The sequence below is a fragment of the Neopsephotus bourkii genome, unplaced genomic scaffold, assembly GCF_033783945.1.
Source record: "Neopsephotus bourkii isolate Nb327-2 ecotype Australia unplaced genomic scaffold, CSIRO-AGI_Nbou_v1 NB_1250, whole genome shotgun sequence".
Taxonomy (NCBI): domain Eukaryota; kingdom Metazoa; phylum Chordata; class Aves; order Psittaciformes; family Psittacidae; genus Neopsephotus; species Neopsephotus bourkii.
This window is the reverse complement of record NW_026901735.1, coordinates 3,893,067-3,915,473: the sequence shown is the minus strand read 5'-3', so window position 1 is coordinate 3,915,473 and position 22,407 is coordinate 3,893,067. Positions and strand designations below refer to the sequence as shown.

Here is a 22,407-nt window from a genome sequence, read left to right as displayed (position 1 = left end):
TCCTTTTCGCTCCGCCTATCCCACCCCAGGGCCGAGCGGCGGGCTGGCGAGCGGGGAGGAGGAGGAGAAGGAGGAAAGGGGCGGGCCGGCAGCCGGGGCAGGGAGGGTAAAATGGCGGCGGGCGGCGGCGGCGGTTGAGGCTCGGCGCGCGCCCGGGCTGGGAAGGGCGGGAAGCGCTGTTTCCCTGCCCTCTTCCCGCCTCCCGTGAGGGGGGAATCCTCTCCTCCAATGCCGCGCACACGGCGCTGTGACAGGGATGGAGGAGCCGCCTATCCGCCGCTTTAAAAGCGAGCGGCCGCCTGAAGGGAGCGCTTGGCCCGCGGCGCCGGGTGCCTGAAGGGCAGCGGGAAGCGGTCTCCTTCCCGGCGGGTGTTCCAGGTGGTTACTGGCGTTCCCAGCTGGCGCAGGACGGAGGAGTCGGCGCCATCTCCTTCGCGCCCAACGCGGCTGAGGGGAGGCGAGGCCGGGTGAGGGCAGCTCCGATCCCGGCATCCCCGTAACACACTTTTAAAGTACTACGGTAGCGTTTTGTGCAAAAAAATACATCATTTTTACCTCACAAGTTTTTGACTTCGTTTCCCCCCCCCGGAAAGTGATTTATTCTCCATAATAAATGTTTAATGGCAACTACAGCATGCGAAGGCCTGGAAATAACATATTTTCATGAAAATACGGAGTCTTACTTAAAATTAACTTTCGGTTACATAATTTACGCGGATGACAACCAGCCCTTCAGTTAACTCTACTTTGCTTACATTGAACAAGATTTCAGACCCCTGCAAGGTAAGTTTTCAGGCAAAGGGCGGTTTTCCATACAAACCCCCCACCTTCCTGCCGTCTGTTACAGTTAGCTCCCTTTCCCAGGTACACGGAATTGGGAATAGGGATCACATGATGGATCTTGGCTCTTCCCTAGCGCTGTGAAGCGGTTTCTGTTTCTGTAGTACCACCCAGCGGTGAGTGAGTGCATTATCCTGAATGCCTCCAACAGGGCGTCCATAGGATTAAGGGAACAAATCTATTAATAGCCGCAATGCAGATGCGGTAGTTTGGTAGAAAGTAAAATAAACCCAAACTGCCAAACTAGGGAAAGGAAAAACAAACCCGTTTTGAGTTGCTCAGTGGTTGATTTATAGAATCATAATTAGGGTTGGAAAGGACCTTAAGATCATCCAGTTCCAAACCCACTGCCATGGGCAGGGACACCTCACTCTAAACCATGGCACCCAAGGCTCTGTCCAACCTGACCTTGAACACTGCCAGGGATGGAGCATTCACAACCTCCCTGGGCAACCCATTCCAGTGCCTCATCACCCTAACAGGAAAGAATTTCCTCTTTATATCCAATCTAAACTTCCCCTGTTTAAGTTTTAACCCGTTACCCCTTGTCTTATCAGTACAGTCCCTAATGAAGAGTCCCTCCCCAGCATCCCTATAGGCCCCTTTCAGATACTGGAGGGCCGCTGTGAGGTCCCCACACACCTTCTCTTCTCCAGGCTGCACAGCCCCAACTTTCTCAGCCTGTCTTCATACAGGAGGTGCTCCAGCCCCTGATCATCCTCGTGGCCTCCTCTGGACTTGTTCCAACAGTTCCATGTCCTTTTTATGTTGAGGACACCAGAACCGCACACAATGCTCCAGGTGAGGTCTCATGACACCTCTGTCAAAGGTGGTCAGAGGCTTCTGTGTTGTCTGTATACATAGTTACATTTCATTTGGTGTTGCGCTGTCTTTGCTGTGTCCAAGATCAATGATCTTTCTTCTGTATGTCAGGTTTTTCACAGCTCTCATGACTTGTCTTTGCAATGTGCCAGTTGCTGCTTTCTGAGTCGTATCAGCCTGCATTTCCTGGAATACCCTTTACTTCCGACCATTATCAAAATCAAAGTTACTGAAGTTGGAAGCTGAAGCTGTACAAGGAGATTAGAAAGCGTCTTAACTTTGTCATACCAAGATAAAATAAACCCTGTATCTCCAAGAAGTCATGCTTATTCCCTTCCTTAAGCTTTAACATCATATTACCCAGGTATTTCTGCTAGCATGGAATCATTTGCTATATGATATGAGCTGTCTACATCTGGAAGACCACATTTTTTGATAGAATCATAGTTCTATATAATCTGCACAATCTGATTTGAATTTGCACTTTTCTTTCCCCTTTTCCTTCCTTATAGACCTTGCAGTTTACTTTAGAATAAAACCAAAATTGACAGCCAAAACACCTTAAAAGATAGTTTTCCTGACAAATCAGCTATTTGATGTGATTGCAGCTCCACACAAACACCCGAGTCAGCACCAGGAAGGGGCCTTTTGAAGCATGGTGTCACATGCCAAGTTCATTGAATACAACAGAAGTGTGGGTGACCTTGAGTCACTCCTTGTGTGCAGACAGGAATGCTGCCCAATTATTTTTTACTGCACACAAGAATTTATTATTTTTCTTTAATAGAGATGAAATTGAATTTGTTTAAATTAAACGTTGGCTTCCAAGCAGAAGACAGGAGCTATAACTGGCCTGGTTGCAGTGATCACCAGCCTCGTGCTTTTCCTTCTCTCGAGCTTTATTCTCTCCTCATGCCATCCTTGCAAGGTTGTTTGTTCCCTAGGAGGCCCTTCCGTGGACAACAATGCTCCTCATCTGGAAATATTTGCTCTGGTAGACTGCCAGCACAGTTCTTTCAGAGGAGTGACTGGGATAAATGCAAGACCTGAGCAAAACTAAAATCCTAAATCCAAATTTAGGAGTAGATTCAGAGTATACTTTGCAAGATCAACATCCCACTGTGTCCCGGCACTGAACCGATACTGTAATCCTGGTTGTCTTGAATGTAAAGATGGAATTAACCATTACCAAAAGGCAAAACCAGAATAACCCTCAGGTGGATTAGGGGTTGAGGTAGCAAGACGTGTCACTGCCCCTTTGACATACTTCATTCATCCTTTCCTAGCCTGCCTCACACATTGTATTTTGAAGCCTTCATTTTCTGTGTGAACATAGATATTTGTCATTTGACCTCAGAATAGTAATTGTGGAATGTGAAAGACTTCACTGAAACATTTTTCTTACATTTGTCACATCAACTGCTTTAACCAGAGCTTTGTCTGACATGGGATGACTGAATTATCTTCCGTTTGAACTTGCTGTTGCTCTGCTCTAGGTTCCCCCCTTCCTGTCACAATGACAGCCAAATGGACTGCTGCCATGATTTACAATGAAAGGCAAACTACCACTGATATCAGCAGATGCTACGAGATGGGAACTGAGACAGCTGGGAAGTAAGAAATTAATATCTGCTATACAGAGAGTAGTGTCAAAAAGGTCAATTCCAGCCAGTCCAGTTCTGTTTGTGACCTCTGGTCTGGAATGATGCTGGAAATAGTTGGAATCCATTGCCTAGGAAATCCTTTGTTTAACTAAAGGAAGGCAGTCTTTGTAAAGTTACCAACAAAAGTTGGCTGAAGTGCAACAGAATCAGTTTAAATTTACACATTCCAAGTCCCAGCACTTCACTTTTGTTGCCCTATTGGCATTTTAACCCTTTTATAAGCAGGTTCACTTCTAACTAGACTTTGGTATCACAGCACCCTGTGAAGACACAGTTACTTTGACTTACCCCATTAGAGAATACACTCAAAATAATTCATAGCCCTGTTTATTAGGCCAGAAATATCCTGTAATAATAGATAATGCTCAATATACTATTAAGTTACATTGAACAGTCTGCTCCTAAATCAGCTAACTCAGCATTTTGGTAGGAGAGTAATCTGCATGCTTATGAATGCTATTACCAATGTTGGGTCTAGGAAGAATCATGCTGTACAGACCAGTAAGCATGAGAAGCTCCCATTTTAGAGCCATTTCAGACTGCATCCTACAGCCTGCTTCTGAAGTTGTAATCTTGGGTAGCAATTCAGTTGGAAGGCTTTTTCTCTGAGTACTTCCCTAGTACTCAAAGTAAAGGACTGGTGCAGAGCTGACTGTACCACCTTGAGATTCAATGCTGCTGGTCTAACCGTTCCTGTTTCCAGATGAGAGCCTGTGGATTATACCCACATTCTCAACCTCATTTTGGCATAATATCCCTCAGTTTGTTTCAATTTTCATTTCAATTACTTCTATCTATAAAGTAGTTGTCAAGTGACTGGTCATCTTACCCGTCTGATTTGAAAGCAAGGCAACAGCTACATGTCCGAACATGTGCGAGTTCCATCAGCCACTGAACCATCTTAGCAAAGAGTGCAAACAACTTCTTTTGTTGTAAACTTGGACCTCTTTTGGACTTTCTACTGGTAAAGCCTGTGGTTGCAATGTTCTTTTCCTGATGGCAATTGTCACATTAACCGTGAAAGTAAACTGCTCATAGGTAAAAGCTCTGGGGAGAGCTAATGGCCAACTCACAAGCTAATTGCAAAGATCTGAGAAGTTCCTAAAACCGGTTCTGAAGGTTGATGCAAAACCCCTCAAGCTACATCTAATGCTGAAGAGAAGCCACAAGAGAATTCTGGTCATGACTACCTGGTTACCAATATACATGTAAAATAACCAGCAGTGGCAATAAGCGGGCTGCAGTCAGCTCTCTGCAGCACATACACACTCAGCAGTCACAGCAAACTGTTTTCACTCCTCCTCCCATCCTCCAACCTAAACTGGCCAATTCTTCATGAGTCTGAAGTTAGACTCCCTGACACACTGCAGACTTCAAGACTCTGAAAAAGACCCAAGATTGAAAAGGTGTTCACAATAAAAACCCAGGCCCCTTGATGTACTTTAATGGGGGACTTGGAAAAGACTACCCCATGCACTGCCAAGGAAAAAGTGCTGTTTAACTTTTAACTTACAAGGGCTAAATAAAAGTGACAATGTAAGTGTCTTGTTTTCATCTGAATTCTGTCATTCCCAACCCTACTTTTCAGGTCCAAAACGTTCCTCCTCAAACCCATCCTTTCTTGGCTGTTTTCTTGTACCCACTTACAGCACAAAAAAGCACTTGAAGGTAGCAAGAAAAGTGCACCAAGACCAAGAGCAGCACACAGAGCACGTGTGCGTGTAGGAAATCAGTGACTTCCTCTGCTTTAAGGTGCATTTTATGTGAAATCTTACCTGAAAAATGAATCTCAAAGGAATCAACTTTGGACAATGAAGCAAAGATCTGCTAAATCTGAAAGCCTAAAGATACCTTCAGTCTCAAGAAATGCAGTGCAGAGGTGCATTCATGAAGGGCAGCCAAGGGGAGAGATGTATTCTTTTACTCGTATTTGGCACCAATATGGTTTCTAAAAGGCCATCTCCAACATTTCCATTTTGCTCCGTAACATTTGGAGACAAAGCTACTAAGTGGGAGAAAGGGGAAAAGGTCAGACATACCTTCCAGCAAATACCAGTTCCTCACTTCAGTCAATGCCTCTACATTTTAATGCATGATTTCCAGCATCTTTTCCTGATCTTTTATACCATTAAGAAACCCACAGCTGAAGTCTTATTGCCAGTGCTAAAGACTATCAGAACTCTTAAAGCTTCCTTGAGAGATGAGCATTTCTAAAGCTTTTTTTGCATAAATATTAGCTTTATTGGAAAATAGTTCACTTAAACCAGATTAACACACACCAAACTGTTCTAGTTTAAAAAAAAAAGGAAAAAAGGAAAAACCAAACTATCCTAAAACGCTTTGGAAAATCATCTGCTTCGGTTACAGTAGCAAACACATCATGGTAGCCTGAAACAAGTACTTGGGGTGTCTTCATCAGCTAACAGGCAATCAATTCATGTAAACACAGAAAACACCCTTAATATCTGTAGGTATGAATGTACCTGGAGTACACAGAACTGGAGGGGGGGGTGGAAAATCTGTATAGAAATAGCACAAACATTGGTTTACATGTAAGTACAAGTTAGGTAGATGTTTATATGACGGTTCATGCTTTTTATCTGTATATTTTCATTTACAAAGTGTGCATTAGAACTAGAACTTTCTTAACGTACATTGTATTGTCCACATTCAGGGTAACTGCACTAGAAGTATGCGCACACACACGTCACATATCTTCAGTGGTATCCAGAGCTCTACATAAGCTGTAGTTTTATAGCATCTGCAGAGCTCAGTGAAAGGCACCAATTTTTAAGATAAGAAGACCACAGTTAAGATTTCAGCTCTAAAAGGGAAGCAAGAACTGAGATTAACGTGGTACTAGATAATCCAAGTCAGCAAAATAAGGGAACAACTCTTCTCTGCATCAACCTTAAAAAACACATTTTGGATTTGTTGTTTGAGTTTGGGTCGGATTTAATTCTTCAGTAACCAAGCAGACCATGAGCCTCAGAACAAGCTCAATCTTAACCCAAAGTAACAAGCATAAAAGCATACGAGCATTTTTTTGTTCACAACCAAATGCACTGTTAATGCCACTGTGTGTCAGAACCAATTCAGTATTAGCTCTGTGGCTCATGGGATGCGATTATTCCGATGGCATGCTATCAGTAATATTTTCTTTCTATTTTAATAAGACCTTCTTACTTCTCCATCCAGTTTTTCATAATCTGCAGGTCTATAATGCTGTACCTCAGCCTGCTCACAAGCCATTTAATGTCCATTCCAGATGCGCCCTTCAACAGTATTTCAAATACATCAAGCTGCCTATTAAAGAAGCTCCCGCCCTCACACAGAACAGAGCCATACATCAACAGGACAGGAAGACATGAACGAGTTTAAATCAGGAGCTTTAAGGAGAGAAAGGAACGAGCTCTGTATCTATCAAATTAACAGTTTGGGTAGGCTCTAAGTCCTAGCCTTAAAGGGTTTGAGGAACCTTCTCTCCAAGGAGTACCAACTGCCAGCTCACAACATCCGCATTGCCAACTGATCCTCACACAGGAGCAGCTGTGCTTTCTTAGTGCCAGCCAAGTAAAACAACTGGAGAGATGTTCAGTAACACAAAGGGGCCAATACTTGAGACCAGGAACATCCCGGTCACAGCTAAACTCTACACAAACACTGCTAACTCATGCACTTCTACCTCGAACAGAATATACATCACAAAGTTAACTACAGTATCCAAGCTTACACACACCACCTCCACAGCTGTCCAGCCCTGGTTTACAGCTCTGTGTGAACGGCTCTACCTCCCATCATAGTGATGAACTTACAGTTGGAGGCCAAATAAACACATAAACTTTGGGAGAGCTTAACATCAACTGCTAGTAAACAGAGACAATACATAACAAAGACAGGGAAGCAGAGACTGCACATAGTGTTCATACTGCTTTTTGTATCCATACTTCATAGATCTGTGAAAATCGTTTAACTACAAAACTTTAGATAGAAAAATAACTGTAGATCTCATCTACATGTGTTATTAACACATACAAGTATCAATTGTTTAGTTAAGTTACAGTGCAATACCTCTTTGGAATCAATTGCAAAGAGTCCTTGTGGAGAGAGCGCAAGAGTACCTTATTCCTGGCATTTATAGTATGGGGTGTTTGTGGAGGTAAGTCAGAACAGCTACTGTACTTCCAAATGGAACCCAACTGAATTGAGGTTAACTTCAAGCAGTCCTTGAAATGAGGCAAGCCAGAAGCAACAGTTAGCTAAGCCCTCAAGGAACTTCTCCTTCAGGATACAAAGCTGAAGTATGATCACAGCATTTTCATCCAAGAAAAGAATAAGCCGAAGAAAGAAAAATAAATGTAAACCAAGTTTATTTTGCTTTTAAGTAGTGTTCTTTAAGCACTACAGCATGGTAAACAATGTAAATTAGTATAAGTCATCTCAAAAGCCAGAGGTTTGGTTGTTTTTTTTTTTTATTTTATGAGTTGTTAAAAAGATGCAGCCTATTCTAACAGGATAAATATTTTAACCATTTCACTTCGAGTTAATGAAGGCTCACAAATGAGCAACACTCCTCATTGAGGAAAACAAAAAGCTGTTGTCGACAAAGCGACAGCACACACACAAAAACAAAAGAACTGTGTAAAAATAACTAACTGTACTGTGTTCCCATACTCTTTCCAAGTTGCTTTACAATGGGATGATGATATGCACATGATCTTGCTGCAAACTTGCCATACAACTTGCAAATACACGTAGCCTAGCCTTACCACTCAGTCCAAAAAGCTGCTAACTGCTCCGAACAAACGCAGCGCTATAATCCTCTGCTTAACAATGAAGTCAATCCGTTTTTACTCATTCCCTTTCCTCCTAGGCTGCAGGACAGGCTAGAAAGAAAATGATCCCGAATTAAAAACCAATACTCTTCCAGGAAAATGGTGGGATTTTTGCAATAGAGTCTTTTACAAGTTATGTTTTTTGCCTATTTTTCCCCTTAGCCACAAAATGGGCATGAAGTAATTACTTTGAAAATGCCTTAGTTTTCAACTTCATGCAAATCTAAAGAAAGATGACCAAACAAAAGCTTAAACAATGGAAGGATATTTCACAGAAAATTTCTTATACAAAAAACACATAAGAAAAAGGGCCACTAGGTGACATTTTAATTTACAAATTGGCATCATTTTGGTCAACAAATATCCAAGCGCTGTTTTCTTCTATCACAACAAAGTAGCTGTACAGAAAGAAAACTGCAAAACTTGTTTTATTTTGTTTGTTTGTTTTAATCGCACATCTCCTCAGGAATTTCATGTGGATTAAGGATGCCAGGTACAGACATCTGAAGTTTATGCTTCTCCTCTTGAGCCTGCCGAAGGGCTGTTTCTCGTTCCTCCAAGAATAAGTCTGATGTGTCTTCACCTGCAAATTCCTGTGGGATCCACATAAGATCATGAGTTTACTGGCAAGTGCTTTAAGGCAGAGTAATGAGCTTTCAAAATGACACAGAAAACATCTTCCCTTTGCGTTCCCTGCCAGCCTATTGTCTTGTTTTGCTTTCTGTTCCCAATGTCAGAATTCATACAAAGGAGTGGAACACACTGTAGGATGTTCACTGTGCATCATAGAACAGGGTGCTATAGTAACCCAGTGTTTGGAGCACACCACCATTAAAGAAGCATCATGAACAATGATGGAATAGAATCATAGAATGGTTTGGGCTGTAAAGGACCTCAAGATACCAGTTCCAACCCCTTGCCATGGGCAGGGATACCTCACACTAGACCACATCACCCAAGGCTCTGTCCAACCTGGCCTTAAATACCTGGTGATTGCAGCCTCAAAACTACTGAACCAGTTCTTTCCTACAGACTTTCTGAATCCTACCATCTTTAGAAAAACAAAAGCATAGCATCACTTCACCAAGTTTCAAAGCACATCCCAATCCCAATCGGGACTGAAACAAAATCTGGTTAAAAATCAACTTGTATTTCCCACTGGAGTAAGTTTTGCAGCCATTTTAGACGTAACAAATTGTATGCACTGTGTAAAGCACAAGTGGTGGCATTTAACCCCAGTTTATACATTGAATGACATTGGGATAGATCCCATGATCCACCAGAGTCATGCAAGCCATTTGACAAGAGTTCCCACTGCATTTTAAACAGCTGCAAAATAACTTCTATCTCCTAAAGAAACACTGAATAAGAAACACTGCCCAAGTACTTTCCAACAACCATAGGTTGGTCCGGGTTGGAAAGGACCCTAAGATCATCCAGTTCCAACCCCGCTGCCATGGGCAGGGACACCTCACACTAAACTATGTCCCCAAGACCCTGTACCATCCATTTCATTCTTGAAGCAAACATACCTTGATTTGGACAAGGAAATCCCTTAGGTGTTCCTTGAAGGCAGGAATATCCTGGTTTAAACTGAAGAGCCCTGTTACAAACAGCTTCACCTGGGCACTAAGAGGAAACACACCAGTTAGTATGTCCAGCTATAGGAACCCACTTGAATGTTGTAAAGAATGGTGGCAGACTTACTCTTGCAGGTGTGGAAACGCAGATTTGAGAAGGTTAGCAACATACTCCTGAATAAACATTTGGTTGTTCACTGGGTTCCCAGGGTTTAATGGAGTACTTATCTTTCCTTCTTCTACTAAGTTGAACATGTATGCAAGGATTGATGCATGCATTGTCAAACCTGAACAAATCAAAGTTATACATACGCTGTTATTACTCATAAACAGATGTGGAACATCATTTTGGTGTATAAAAGGATTGTTTTCATCAAGCAGCTCACATCTGTGCATTCTTACCAGCAGTGTGCGAGGTGTCTGTTACAACTGAGAATATGTGCTGCAGGATATCACAGAAGTATGTCTGATAGAAACTCTGGGCAGCTGTCTCCTCTTGTGCAACGTTCTGTAGTAGAGTATAAAGTATCTGAAGACCTGCAAAATACACATTAAAACCCCCCAAGTTACTAAGAGAACACCACTAAAACATCTGTGTGTATCTCTGCCTTTCCAAAAGGATACAAATATCCCAAGAAACCGAGAGGCCTGGAATAGACAAGCGTTACACACGTAAGGGCTGTCTCAGGCACTTCCTCCAGTAGCCCCCAGAGGGCCACATTTACACAGCACACTGATTTTTCTCTGCATTATCAGATGACAAAAGCATAATGACCCAATTGCATCACTTTAGTGGTACTAGTGAAGGTGAGAAGAACCCTCCACTACAACAAGCATTTTCTAATAAAGGGAGACGTTTTAATGGTCAGAATTACATGAAAGCTTCAATTACTTTACTGGGTGAAAATGCAACTGAAAGGAATGTTTTCATTCCCATCCCTTCCAAACACCAACACAAGGCAGCTTGCTAAAAACCAAGTGGCTTCACAGCAAGTATTTTATCCAATAGTCAAGACAGTGCAGTAAGCACAATAATATAATCTATATATATTACATAGATTCTATATAATATATAGAATTTAGGACTTTTAAACAGCCTCCCCTATAGTTTCCCTTGGTGTCATTCTGAAAGGCTTTTTAATTCCTCAAGCCTGTTAAATGAAGTGACACATCCAGCTACTCCATGAAATTTCACCCCATGTTTCAACAGCTTGCTCTTGTCCAAAGGAAGAATACTCCACCTTCTTAATCTAAGGTGCTTCTCCTTCCTTACTCCCAGACTCGAGTTCAGCCCCTACCACAATCATTCACTTTGCTGGGCTTTTCAGTGGTTTCTCAACCATCTTACTGAGGTACTAAGCCCCACAGGCAGCACTACAGAGGAGCTGGAACACCAGGCAGAGCTGTTGCATCACTTCAGAGAAGCTGCCATTTCAGAGAAGTGCCAACCCTCACACGGAATAGAAAGTTGAAACCATAAAGGTGTGTTCTTAACAGATGAGAGTGAAAGGTGTCCAAACATTTCAGCCTATTAATGTGTGCCTGGCCAACAGCTTGAAGCTGAGACAGAAGTGCTATTCTTGTGCTAATGCAGTACAGATTCAGGTGACTGGAATGTTCAGTTTGACTACAGAAGATGCAGGAAAACACCATTCCACCAATACTGCATATTAAACCCTTCCGTTTACCTGTATCTGCAACATTTCTCATTGTATGCTTGAAAGCCCAAATGATGGAATCCAGAACGAGTTTGAACTGTGCAGGTGGAATGGCCAGGAACGCTGGGAAGCAATGAGAATTTACAGCCTGGAGTAGCAGGAAGAAGTTTGTTCTATGTTCAGGATATTCTTCAAAGTCCTAGGAGGAGGGGGAGATGAAGTTACATTTCCTAAAGGTCCACCATAGACACAGAACAGCATTTAGACCCAGGTGTAAAATAGCCTTAGACAAAGCAAAGATTACATTTCTCAGTGAGCTTTTCCTCCCAGTTTTCCCAACCAAAGCTTAAGACCATCTGCAGTTACACAACACAGACTGAGCCCCGCTTTGTCAATGCCCAGCCTTCAGTACTACTCTGTCTCCAGATAAACAGGCAGATGGTCTCAACACTAGCTAAACACCTATGTTGCTACAGGGATACAAGTGGTGGTTACACCCTATTGCAAAGCAGCACTGATTCAGCTGGTAGCACTCAGGTATTATGCAAATACATATTGCACACTATGGCGTAAGAACTGCATTAGTGAGGAAATACTCAAAGTGACTGATCAGTACTTACAGCCATACATTTCAAGTATTTATGAATTCTACACTTGTATTGGACTCAGGAACATTTCTGCTTCCAGAAACACAACATCACAAGTTCCCAGAACAGAAAGATCACTCATTACTTAATTAGACAAATTTAAGGTAATGAGATTAAACATCTCACTGGACAGACAACAAAACAAGTATCATGGTCTGGTCAGAGACCACTTCCAAGTGCCACAAATGCACTTTGGGACTGCAAAAAGAACAGGGAGACAATCCACAAGACACCACATGTGGAAATGATACTCAATGAAACAAGGCAGGACCCCGCCATTTAATTCCTCTAAGATGAAAGCTGTCTAAAAACTCTACCTTTACCACAATCTGCCTCCCTTCACTGCAAGAATAGGTTATCTTTCACTTACAGATGTAGCAACACAGCCAAGAGATGTACCAACAAGCCAAGACTGATGCTTTCCTAACACCCCATTTGCCTTCAGTTCCTAGGGAGATGCTTACCTTGTTGATCATATTTAATGTGCACTCAAAAACAGCATCAAATATCTGAGGTATTTCAGCAGTAATGTGTCCACCCAGCTTGTTGACAATGATGGCCATAGTACTGAGTACTTCAGGTTCTCTAGCAGCTGGAACATTTCTCTGGTAGTCAATGAGAACTGCATCCAACAAGGGAGGGACAAAGTTTTCAGCTACCTGATTGAAAGAGGAAGCCATGGTTGTAACAGTGCAGTTATTGAACAGTCTCCAGCACATAGCCTATTGCAAAGTTCACTGTTTAGTTACAAGTGGTATTGTTCCCAACAAAGTTGAAATACACTTCCATAAACTGCCCCTTGTATCCATCCAGGCTTCCAATGGGGTTTCCTCACTCCTCCTTGATTCTCTTTAAGATTACTCTCAGCTAAAACTAACTGAAGTTCTGTAGCCCAGGCTTACCTCTGTGTGATCATACTTTCCCCTTTTATCTTACAGACATCCTGAGGCAATTTCTTGTGACCCGATGATTCAGTCAACAACAGAACAAAACCCAGAGCTGTTCCTACTTTTGTCTTAGGAGTTATCTGTATAGAATGAACCTACTTACCATCTGCGGATCATTGGACCTGCTCACCCAGCCAGAAATGAGTTTTAAGGTTTCCCTTTTCACAGTCCTCATACTTCTAATCAAGGGCTGCTTTGTTACCATTTCACCTGAAAAAGTTGTGAATCTTCAGTTACCAGGTAAGGTGTAACAAAAAGATTAACTTAGAATGAGAGAGAGAATGCTTCATTTTTGTATCTTAATGACTGTTGAAGACTACTTGTATGTATTGAGCAAATAAGATACCTCCCCACTGCAGCTCCACAGGTCCGAGTTGCCATTTAGCATTACAAAACCACTACTGACAGTACCCTGCTACAGGCCTCAAAAACAAAGCTGCAACCTACTTCTCAAGTAAGGGAAACCAGCACATGTCCACTGAACCACATGGACTGAGCTTACATCTGGTTCTCATTAAGCGATGGGGAGGAGAACAATAAAGTTCCTGATTTCATCTCAGAGAATGAATCTTTCCACATCTGTGTGTGAAGCCTGCACTTATCCTTAAGAAGCCCTATCCGTAGTTCAGTTTCTTAGCCCAAAAATCAACATAGTCTCACCAGCAAGCCCCAATTTAATTAACTGTACAGCCATACAACCATTACACTACATGCACAGGAAAACCTGCAGCCAGGAAAAGGGCAGGATCACTTGTTGGCACCAGAGCCATCTCTGGCAAGGTAGAGACAGTTGTAAAAACAGACTCCAAAGCACCAGTCACAAATCACAAGTAGCACATCAGGACTTCTGCCCTAACAACTGCTTCCTAAACTTCCCTGCTTCCAACAAGGATAAATCCTTGCTGTCAGAGCTGCAGAACCAAAAGTTATTGATGTCTCAGCCAGCTTTATTCAGAGCTCTGAGAAGTCACTTCAAGGTAAACCAGCTGCTCATTTACCACGTGTTACTGAACACCTACATCTCCCAGTATCATTGCACTGGCAAGAGAACTGATCACTACACAACTCAGCAACCAACTCATTTAGTCTTGTAATGAACTACTACAGAAGCACATTGTACCGAGACAGCACAGGCCCTAATTTATCTAGTAATAACTGTCTGGGCAATTGATGATTCCTTCTGCAAGCCTGGCTTATTGTGACTTTCAGGCATCCTCACTACAGTTACACTGCCGTAATAAAGCTACTTCATACCACAGTATCGTACCAATACTCTGCCAACAGCTTTTGAATGAGATTCTATTTAAAGATAGTCTTTTAATAGTCAAAATCAGAGTAAGCTAAAAGAATACACGCTACAACTCTCTCAGCAAGGCGCCTATTAATTCTAAGCATCTCTGGTGGTTTGCATCTCTCCTAAGCTCTCATTTACAGGTGCTTCTCCTTAGTTCTTTATTGCAAAGAAAGATCTGGTTAACAAAAACCCCAACCTAACGTTGTCCATTTGCCCAAACCATACAGCAAAGACAGCAACATTAAACGAACACAGCAACATCAGCCTGACTGGAACATACTGAGCCCTGTGACACACACCCAGGTAGCCCCTACTTCCCAGAAGAACAGGAATTCCTTACCATTAGCCTGAATAGCTGCAGAAATATTTTCACTTAGGCACTTGTACACATTCAGCATATCTAAATAAATCCTCCCGAGCTGAATCACAAAGGGGTGGCCAACTGCTTTACACGCTCGGACGTTGGTCTTGAGGATGCTACCGAGCTGCTTCACTGTTTCCGGATCCTTCAGAATATCAACATTCTGGTAGAAACAAAAGTCCATGTTGTTTAGAGAGTAAAACCACCCTTAGGCTTTCAATATGAAAGAGTAAGCTTAAGGCATTTACCTTCCACACTGCATTAAAGAATGTATCACTGTAGTTTACAGACTATATATAACTGAATTCAATGGCACTTGCCACTACCTCAGAGCCACGGTACAGCTTCAGTTCACTGAATTCTGCTCTTCTGCAGAAGTATTTCTGCTGCAGTGGTACATGCACTACTCTAATCAAAAGGGCAGGATAAAGCAGGTAGAAACAGGCAGCAGTGGCCCAAACGAAAGGGGATATGTTGCTGTTTTAAGAGGGAGGCCAGAGTAAGAAATGGAATTCAAGCTTTCTTAAGGTCTGGGATCAGATAAACTCCCAATGGAGTGTTCTCTTGTGCCACACAGGACTGCTGGACTTTTAATATGTGGAGAAATGACTGAAAGAAGTGGAAATTAAAGGCATACTTTCAGAGAACAATGGAAGAGCAAGGAGGAAGAGTGAACTCGGTTCTTAACATTTTAACTTCCCAGCTATTCAGAAAACCCAATTCTAAATCACATAATACGGAGCCTTGGAAAAAAACTACTGAAACGTTCTGTACAGTATCAGAGCATTGCCCTTTAAATCAGATTAAAACCAGTATTTGTTTTGTCATAGAATCACAGAATGGTTTGGGTTGGAAAGGACCTTAAGATCATCCAGTTCCAACCCCCCTGCCATGGGGCAGGGACACCTCACACTAAACCATCTCACCCAAGGCTCTGTCCAACCTGGCCTTGAACACCACCAGGGATGGAACATTCACAGCTTCCCTGGGCAACCCATTCCAGTGCCTCACCACCCTCACAGTAAAGAACTTCTTCCTTATATCCAATCTAAACTTCCCCTGTTTCAGTTTTAACCCATTACCCCTTGTCCTATCGCTACAGTCCCTAATGAAGCGTCCCTCCCCAACATCCCTGTGGGTCCCCTTCAGATACTGGAAGGCTGCTCTGAGGTCATTTAAGTCTCCTCTCTCACAACAGCACCTTTATTGTTACAGCAGTAACTGCCATCACTATTACACCCACCATGCACGCCTTATGTCATGCCATGTGAAGAATAAACCCAGGGTAAGAGAACACAGAATACACTTAAAATTTATGAGCTTACTTTTGTTGCCTGTTGGATTATGCTGTCCCATACTTGATTAGGCAACAACATGTATTTTTCTATCAGATGCTCCTGGACAGTCTGGTCTGTCTGTGCCCCAATCATGTATCCTACTGCTTCATAGAATGTATGCACCTGATGGGAACAACAACAGGAAATCAAACAGGGAGGTTAAAAATGAGCGAGGAAACTTTACACTTGTCTGAAGATAGAGTGAAGGCTGAAAGTGGGTTTCGCTGTCTAAATGTTTTTTTTTCCCCCTTGTGACTTGTAAGATCCTTTGGTTTGTAAACCAAACCTCCATCCCCTTCCCTTCAAATGTCACTATGTACATCCCAGAGTACTTCATTTTGCCATCACATCTTGAAGTGAGGAAACGCAGACGTATCCCACTTAAGTATTCCCAGACACATTTATATTGTGGACTGGATTACATCACTCCTTTAAGTACCTTCTTCCAGATGCCAGATTCACTCTGCCCAAAGGGCACTACTGCAACATCTCCATGCGTGCCACACTGTGCACCAAACTCTCACACCTTGACATGTGCCAGGCACTTATGGGATTGTTGCCCAAATAGCTCTAGGTGTTATAGGTATTGCTCTTTCGCTCTTTCCTGAAGTAGAACCATGAGATACAGCATCTCATTTCTTCACTGAAACATTCCAGAAATCAAAATTCCAACTAAACACACTCCAATTCTCCTTCCAAGCTTTCCAACCGAGATCTCAGCGATGCAACCTGATCATGCTATTTATACCAGAACACTAGCACTAACAAAAGCTAATGCATACCATTGAAGCCTTGAAAATCACTACTACATTTCACTATGAAGTAACTCTGATTGGTGTTTAGAACAACCCACAACACTGGATGAAACGTACCTGCTGTGGCTGAAGGTCACAGATGATTGTATTAATGTTGTTCAAGATTTCATCAATAAATGGCATCACCTCTCCCACTTGGACCTGAACAAAATGCCGGCGGCATTTTTGTGCTATCTTTATGAAGGTATCACAAGCCATGTCCTGGACACCATCGTGGGTTTCTGGATTAAAACAAGGCAGTCACTGCTTTGTGCTCTGTATTTCCCCCCTGTGCATGTCCCTATATAAGCACTTGTTATAGAATCATGGAATAGAATACTTAGTGTTGGAAAGGACCTTAAGATCATCCAGTTCCAACCCCCCTGCCATGGGCAGGGACACCTCACACTAAACCATCTCACCCAAGGCTCTGTCCAGCCTGGCCTTGAACACTGCCAGGGATGGAGCTTTCACAACCTCCCTGGGCAACCCATTCCAGTGCCTCACCACCCTTACGGTAAAGAACTTCTTCCTTATATTCAATCTAAACTTCCCCTGTTTCAGTTTTAACCCATTACCCCTTGTCCTATCCCTACAGTCCCAAATTAAGAGTTCCTCCCCAGCATCCCTATTATCACTCTTTAGTTAAACCCATCTACTTACCATGCATGAACTCAAACAGCTTGTTGACCACTGTCTTCAGGAACTTCCAGTGAGCTCTCAGAAACCGTGGGTATTGACCTACTATGTACATTATGTTGGATGCAATAATGGCTTTGTTGTCTTTTCCTCGCTTTTGTTCACAGAGTCCCAGGAGATCCTACAACAAAACACATTCTTAGGCTGCTCTCCCAAGTTTGTCCACTTCAATTTAAAGCACTGCAAGTATAAAATCCCACAAGAAGTTATATTAAAGGAAAGGGGTTGCCATAATTAAGGTGCAAGTCCAAATAAACAAAGAATGGATTAAGACTGGGGTGAAGTTTCAGCCAAACCAGGAACAGCTTAGAATGGATTCAGCTATGGAATCTCCATATTAAAACAGAACTAAGGATTTCTGCAAGTGGGATTTCCACAGCCGCACAGTACGGAATAGTGCAGTTGACATCAATATGAACTCCACATCAAATAGAAGAAATTAAAGTAAGTGTTCTGTATGAACTTGGATGACTTCAAGTAAGGGCCATTCCTCTTGTACAATTGTTTTGTTCCTGCACTCTTTCAATGCACGTATTTACCAAAAGCTTTGATCATGAATATACAGAAAACCAAGCACCAGGGTGCAGGCTAGTTCACAAATGTGGGTTATTTTCCTTTGTTTCATTATTTCTGTATCCTCCAAGAAAAACATTTCCCCATCAACTCCATTTTACCCCCAACATTTTCACTGCAAAAAGACTATTTAGAATAATTCCTTGTTCGTGGCCAGTGAACTCATCAGGATGTAAGATTTCCTATTCATTTATTCCTCTCAACTCTCTGGCCACACAAGGTATCTGACCATACCATAAGACCATAGAGCAGTGTTTGTGTAACCTTAGCTTCTTGAGTGTAAACCACTGAGTGTGACAAAGCTGTTTGTTTTGCGCCACAGTACCTTGATTACTGTAACAAGGAACCTTTTTTCATCTTCTTCATGCATTGCACCACTGATGGAGCCTATAGCCCAGCACAGGGTATTCAGATTCTTCCAGGACCATTCTGTTCCGTTCACTTGATTGTGAAGCTTTTCAGTCATAATTCGTTCTGTGTCGGCATAATCCAGATGTGTAAGGTAAACTGGAAGACAGCAAGGTTGAACATGCACGTTTGAAAGCTTCAACATGGATCACAGCTCCATAGGCAAAGTTATGCTCGTTTTAAGACAACCAAATTGTTAGGCAAGGGCAATGCTTCTTGCCTGAACTCACGACCAAATGAGCAGTCACAAACTGGTTAAAACTGTGTTTTAAAGACAGTAAGTTTTATTAAGAACTTACTTTTGTTCCAAGAGATATCAGGAAAACACCACATACAAGTGATGTGAAGAGTCTAAAGCAATGCACGTCTCACTTAGCACCTTAACTCATTTGGCTGGTAGGCTGAATTATTAACCAAAGGCATACATAGCGATGGTCTACAGGGAATACAGGATTGGCTGCCTATGGGGCCATGTATAAGTCAGTCAATTTTCTTTCACTCCTTATTTCGGTGTCATTAAGTCTGCTGGTTGCAATAATCACCACTGCAATGGAGATGGTACTCCTGAACAAGTCTAGATGGGAAGATTCAAGTATCACAATGCAGACACTTGCATCAGCCTCTAGCAGGGTTAGTGTCTCTAATATCATAACTGAAATTCCAGCAACTCAAAAGCAATTGAAGGCCAGATTCAGATACAGGTTTTTACTGTGCCACAGCACACAGCTTCCACCGTATTCTTGCTTTTAAATGAGTCTTAAAGGTAATACACTATAAACAATAGTTAACACCAGAAATCAGACACCAACTAAATCTGCACTTCCACATAAATCATCCCATATCTGGAAATAGGACTAAGGCTCAGGACATAATAATTTTAATACAATAAACAGTTTATAAAACAATTCTTTATGTTCCATGTGAAAAGGTATGAGAAGAATTCCTTAAAGCTGGCTGTACCTACACCTCCAGTAAAAAGTGAGAATGTTTCCACAAACACTTGGCATCACAGCCTCCCCTCAACTCCTAGTTCAGGAACCTCTTCTAACACCCAGTGCCCTCCCTTAAAGCACAGGCACTTGATAGAATATTCAGTACTGAAGACTTGATGTCCTGAATACGTGACTCCCTATCACTACAATACACAGGGACAGTGAATGCAAGGTTCAGTCACAGCTGAACATGAGACTCCTAAACATAGCAGCACACTAGTATACACACACTAAATATAAAACATGCTTGCTATATTAAATGCTATAAAAATAGTGGTTCTGGTGTTCTTCAGTGTGCTCACAGCTTCCCATTTTTCATTCCTACAGGAGCTATAATTAACTGCAGCTTTTGCACTGTCAAGCAAGGTCATTACAAGACCTCAGCACTAACTCTGGAAAAGACCCTGGAAGCTTTGGTTCAGGCTGGAATTTTGTGCTGTGCCTAAGAAAGCTATAAAAAGATGTTGAAGCATTCACAAGACCTATTGAAGGAGGAACCATTTTGGCTGAGGTGCAGTTGGTCTGCACCAGACAACTACAGTAATAACCAGCAAGCCCACTGCAGAAGAATCCTTCCACTTTAACAGCTTTCTGAAGTTCCCCTGGATCTGAAACATCCTCATAAGGAACTATCAAAAGGGGATTTAAAAGGGACAAAAACTAAGCAGTGTATTACTACTTCACCAAGTTACACAACACTACATACTTAAAACAGAACTTCAAGCCCCTCTTTCAAGTCTGTGTACTACTCCTCACTGATACACTTTTTACACACCCAGTGAATCAGACCCTAAGCTAACGTTCTGTAACATGACCTAGAGCCCAGGAACACCAGCCAGGAAACTTACCCAGTGTTTCTCTCATATTTTTATACAAGTTTATGGAATCTGTATCCTTCATGAATTCTCGTACTACTTCCCCTTGATCATTTTCCACAACTAGGACTTCCTCAGGCTTAGCCATGCGGCTCACCATTAGCAATCGAACCTGTGTGGTGCAAAGGACAGGTAAAATGGAATCAAATCTCACATGAAAGCACCCCCAGAGTGCCACAGACATTGTCAGAGCACTCTGGTCCAGCAGCCTGACCCGTAGGAAGGGTCTATACAGCACCTCATGAGATTAGCTCCCATTAAGATTCAACAGACCTACGTTAACTGAAAAGCTGTTAAGAACAGAGCCTGCTGATTTCTCTCTGCCCAAGAACAACCTGAGTAGGTAAAAACAACTAACCTATGAAACATGCTTTCTAGAGCTTCAAAATAGTGCACATGGGATCCTTTTGAAGACCACTTTTTCCACACATACACTTTTTTCTTCTAACATTCCAACCTTTATATGTTTAAAGAAACAGTTCACTATGGGCTTATTTCTCTTTTAAATTACATCTTCTATTTTGTAATAAATATCTTAAACTAAACCATCACATTAATGCCAACTGCTGTCATCTCCATGTATTTTTGCACATGAAATGCCTAGAGTTGAACCAATTACCAGCTACTCAAAGCAAGTTTTCTTATGTCACTCCATACATGAAGCAAAGTCTTCAGTGCAGGAACAGGACCCCAAATCTTTACAGTTCCTTTACTTAAGCACGGATTACCTTGGACAATACAGGTAAATAAAGCTGTCTCCTTGGAGGAACATCGAAGTGTTGACTTCCTGAAAGCAATGGAGAAGCGGATGTTGAGAACGGGCTTTCCCTGTAGAGCTCAGCAGCTAGATGGTTCCAGTACTCCAGACAGATCTTGAAGATTTCAGTTTCTTCAACTTCTGATACCAACAACATATAGTGAAGGGCCTGGAAAAGGGTGGTTGAAACATCTGATCAGTAACTTCAGCAGTTAAAGCGCACCACATCAAGTTCAGTTATCAAAATACTGATAAAATGCCAAATTAACATGAAAGTTAGAGAACAAGAAGCAGAACAGTTGCTATGCTGCCCCTGAAGTGACATGGTTTAGTGCTAGTCTTGGCAGTCCTGGGGTAATGGCTGGACCTGATGAACTTACAAGCTCCTGCCCCATTATATGTTTCAAAGAAGAATTTAACATAGCTCTGCTGGACAAGAGAAGAGGCCAACACCTAACAACTGCACTCCAGCCTACACACAGTGACAAGAAACAGCTTCAGCCTTTTACACAGCTCTTCCTAATGAAGCCTCAACATAAGCAGAAACTTTTGCTGCACTCCCCCAATCCACAGCTATTTTGAAAGCTGACTCTTTGCAAGTTCAGGAATTATCTGGGAACTGTTGACAGTTGTTCTTTTTAAATCAGTAAAGTTTAGTCCATCTTCTACATGAGCTGCAGTCTGATATTTGCAACTGAGTTACACTGATACACTTTTTCTGTAGAAGACCTCTAGAAGAAACCTATTGAGATCCCTAGCTGGAAAACAGACTAGAATTAAGATGGACATGCTGGATAACACCTCATCTAACTGCACGGTGTACTCCCCCCTCACTGGACCCTGGTCTCCAGGTCTGAACTGTGGTATTGTTCTTCTGTCTCAGGGCAGTTGCTCAGCCTATCTCGCCTCCATACCTGCACATGGCTTGGTTCTGGGCACAGGAAATGGTACTTCAAGGGGCTGTGGGGCCAGTTTCATCCCCTTGGAGCTCAGCAGTGGGACAGGGATAACCTCACTTCCCAAAGATTACCAAAACAACTGATACTCCCTGATTTTGTGATCCAGCCCCACTACCATATGAGGTAGTACCTTCAGTGTTTAGCAGTCACCTAGAATTTAAGCCTTTCCACCCTTCATTCCAGGCTAAATTTCCACAGATCCCAGTGTTTTTGACAGGGAAGTTGCGCTTCAGTGTCAAAATTGCAAAGTATGCAGCAGTCTCCAAGAAGGGAACAAGCAAAGAAGGACAACTGTAGAACCTGTAAATGAGGCCAGCAGGTCCTCCTCCAAGGCCAGTAATACTACAGCAAAGCACGTGGAGTCA

The 22,407-nt window shown here is 42.4% G+C and overlaps 1 protein-coding gene across 6 annotated transcripts in view; it reads right to left on the bottom strand.

The window, feature by feature from the left end:
- Positions 1-7,679: 7,679 nt before the first annotated feature.
- XPO1 (exportin 1) overlaps positions 7,680-22,407 on the bottom strand; it is a 39,804-nt gene continuing 25,076 nt past the window's right edge. For all 6 annotated transcript variants that reach the window (XM_061364840.1, XM_061364836.1, XM_061364837.1 and 3 more), the window contains 14 exons: positions 21,055-21,252; positions 20,300-20,438; positions 18,377-18,558; positions 17,443-17,599; positions 16,858-17,021; positions 15,974-16,108; positions 14,628-14,811; positions 13,097-13,203; positions 12,511-12,705; positions 11,430-11,598; positions 10,144-10,278; positions 9,869-10,028; positions 9,694-9,790; positions 7,680-8,754 (listed from right to left, as the gene is read on the bottom strand). In XM_061364840.1, the coding sequence (XP_061220824.1) occupies positions 8,608-8,754; positions 9,694-9,790; positions 9,869-10,028; positions 10,144-10,278; positions 11,430-11,598; positions 12,511-12,705; positions 13,097-13,203; positions 14,628-14,811; positions 15,974-16,108; positions 16,858-17,021; positions 17,443-17,599; positions 18,377-18,558; positions 20,300-20,438; positions 21,055-21,252 (2,169 nt within the window). In that variant the 3' untranslated portion in view covers positions 7,680-8,607. The remainder of the gene's footprint in view (positions 8,755-9,693; positions 9,791-9,868; positions 10,029-10,143; positions 10,279-11,429; positions 11,599-12,510; positions 12,706-13,096; positions 13,204-14,627; positions 14,812-15,973; positions 16,109-16,857; positions 17,022-17,442; positions 17,600-18,376; positions 18,559-20,299; positions 20,439-21,054; positions 21,253-22,407) is intronic.